At 32.6% G+C, this 1,799-nt stretch overlaps 1 protein-coding gene across 1 annotated transcript in view; it reads right to left on the reverse strand.

Moving 5' to 3' along the window:
* KLRC4 (killer cell lectin-like receptor subfamily C, member 4) overlaps positions 1-750 on the reverse strand; it is a 16,480-nt gene extending 15,730 nt beyond the window's left edge. Inside the window, exon 1 of the mRNA XM_012661252.1 lies at positions 564-750. Coding sequence (XP_012516706.1) covers positions 564-750 — 187 coding nt within the window. The remainder of the gene's footprint in view (positions 1-563) is intronic.
* Positions 751-1,799: the final 1,049 nt, after the last annotated feature.

Here is a 1,799-nt window from a genome sequence, read left to right on the forward strand (position 1 = left end):
TCCCTGCTCTTATGAAATGTATAGGTGCACTTTCAATCATTAAGGTGAAAAGTTCTATTATAATCTTTCAAAAATATGCTTACAGGCAAGAAGAGCTACCATTTTTAACACAGAGCCCACTAGGACAATGCAAATGACAGCCAGGATCTCAGCAGTGAGCTTCTCTGGAGGTAACTGTGAAGCTGCAGGGAGAGAAACAGAAACACTGAGAAAGGAGAAATGAGAGAGTTGTTTAGAAGGTTTACATATGAGACAACCCACATGTACAGGGAATCAAACAGATAAACTCAGGTCTGTAAACCCACATCTACTCTGGTCATCTTTCTCTCAAAATACACTGTTGCATTTTCAGTAAATATAATGCTCTGTGATTTATTGATCAAGGCCTACAAATTTAACAATGCCTGAATAACATTAGTCTTCAGATTTCATATTAGGATACCATAGCCCAACTTTGAGCTCTGATCCTCACAAATGAAAAATATTCCCTCACCTTTCCCACACTTCTTCTCCACAATTGTACACCCCAGAGCAGTTATATTGTGGATCTAGTAACTGCTTACATTTGCAGTAGCAGCTATTGTCATTCCCTTGATGATCCAGAGGAGCATTTTCGAGGTTTAATTCCACTTGGGTTATTTCCTGTTCAGTTACAGAAATGAAGATTTTTCTGCCCTTAAATTTTCTTTGCTGCATCTTTGGGTCCTTGGACAGATTCAGTCCCGAGTAGGTCACTCTTTGGTTCTTCATCTCTGCAGCTGTGTGATTCAGGGACTGTGCTCTATGATAACTGTACTTAAGAAGTTAATATATGACTTAGTTAATGAAATGATCCCCGCTGTAGTCAGACTAAGGTGTATTGCGGGCTGAGTAATAATGTTCATTTTGCAGGTGCACAAGGTAAAAGTCTGATACTAATTTCCTTAAAGTTTTAAACAAAAGTCTTATAAGCGAACAGATAATTTTCAAAAAACATATTCTACATTTCATGTAATATTATTAGTTGGAGCATTAAAAAACATATTAAGAATTATAAACTAGTGAGGAATTGAAGTTCGTAAGTGCAAATATCTTTATTAATTTAAAGTCAGACTCTACAGAAATATTTTAACACCATTAGAACATGTATATGTTACAAATTAAAATTCCGTATTGGAAATAGTAATGCACTAATTTTAAGACAATTTTACAATTCATTAATCATTAAAGATTGAGTGCTGTCAGATGAAGGAGTAGTAATATTAACATATGTAGTAATTTCTTACACTAAAATAGTTTTAGTTAGTGACTTCCATTCAAACTTTCAGAAAGATCCTATGGTGTCAAAATCATAAGAGTCACTTCCGTTGTGTAAATAAGTGTAAGAATTCAGATAATGTAATCTGATGGTATAGTTAATGAGCTCTGCAGTCATTGAGATCTATAATAGAATTACTTCTGGCATTGAAATTTATAATGTGTGACCTTTAAAAAGTTATCTAGTGTCTAGTAACCTCATTTTCCAATCTAGAATGGAGAAAATAATTGATAAAGTATAATATATGTAAAACACTTAACATATATGTTGCACTTTTAAGCCATCAAAAAATATTGGATATTTTAATTATTTTTAGCACAGTTGCTATGTTGTTATATCTAGTCAACATTAGATCATGCAAAATAATTCATTAGATAGAAGACTTTTACATCAGTGAGGCAAATGTTTTTGTTGCAACGTTTTGCGCAAATATTTTTAAGGCTTTTAATTGTTTATAATTAAGTTTATATTTGCATTTTATTAGTTATATCCTTCTTATTTT

This window comes from Propithecus coquereli, unplaced genomic scaffold, assembly GCF_000956105.1.
Source record: "Propithecus coquereli isolate 6110/MARCELLA unplaced genomic scaffold, Pcoq_1.0 Scaffold700, whole genome shotgun sequence".
In the NCBI taxonomy this organism is placed as follows: domain Eukaryota; kingdom Metazoa; phylum Chordata; class Mammalia; order Primates; family Indriidae; genus Propithecus; species Propithecus coquereli.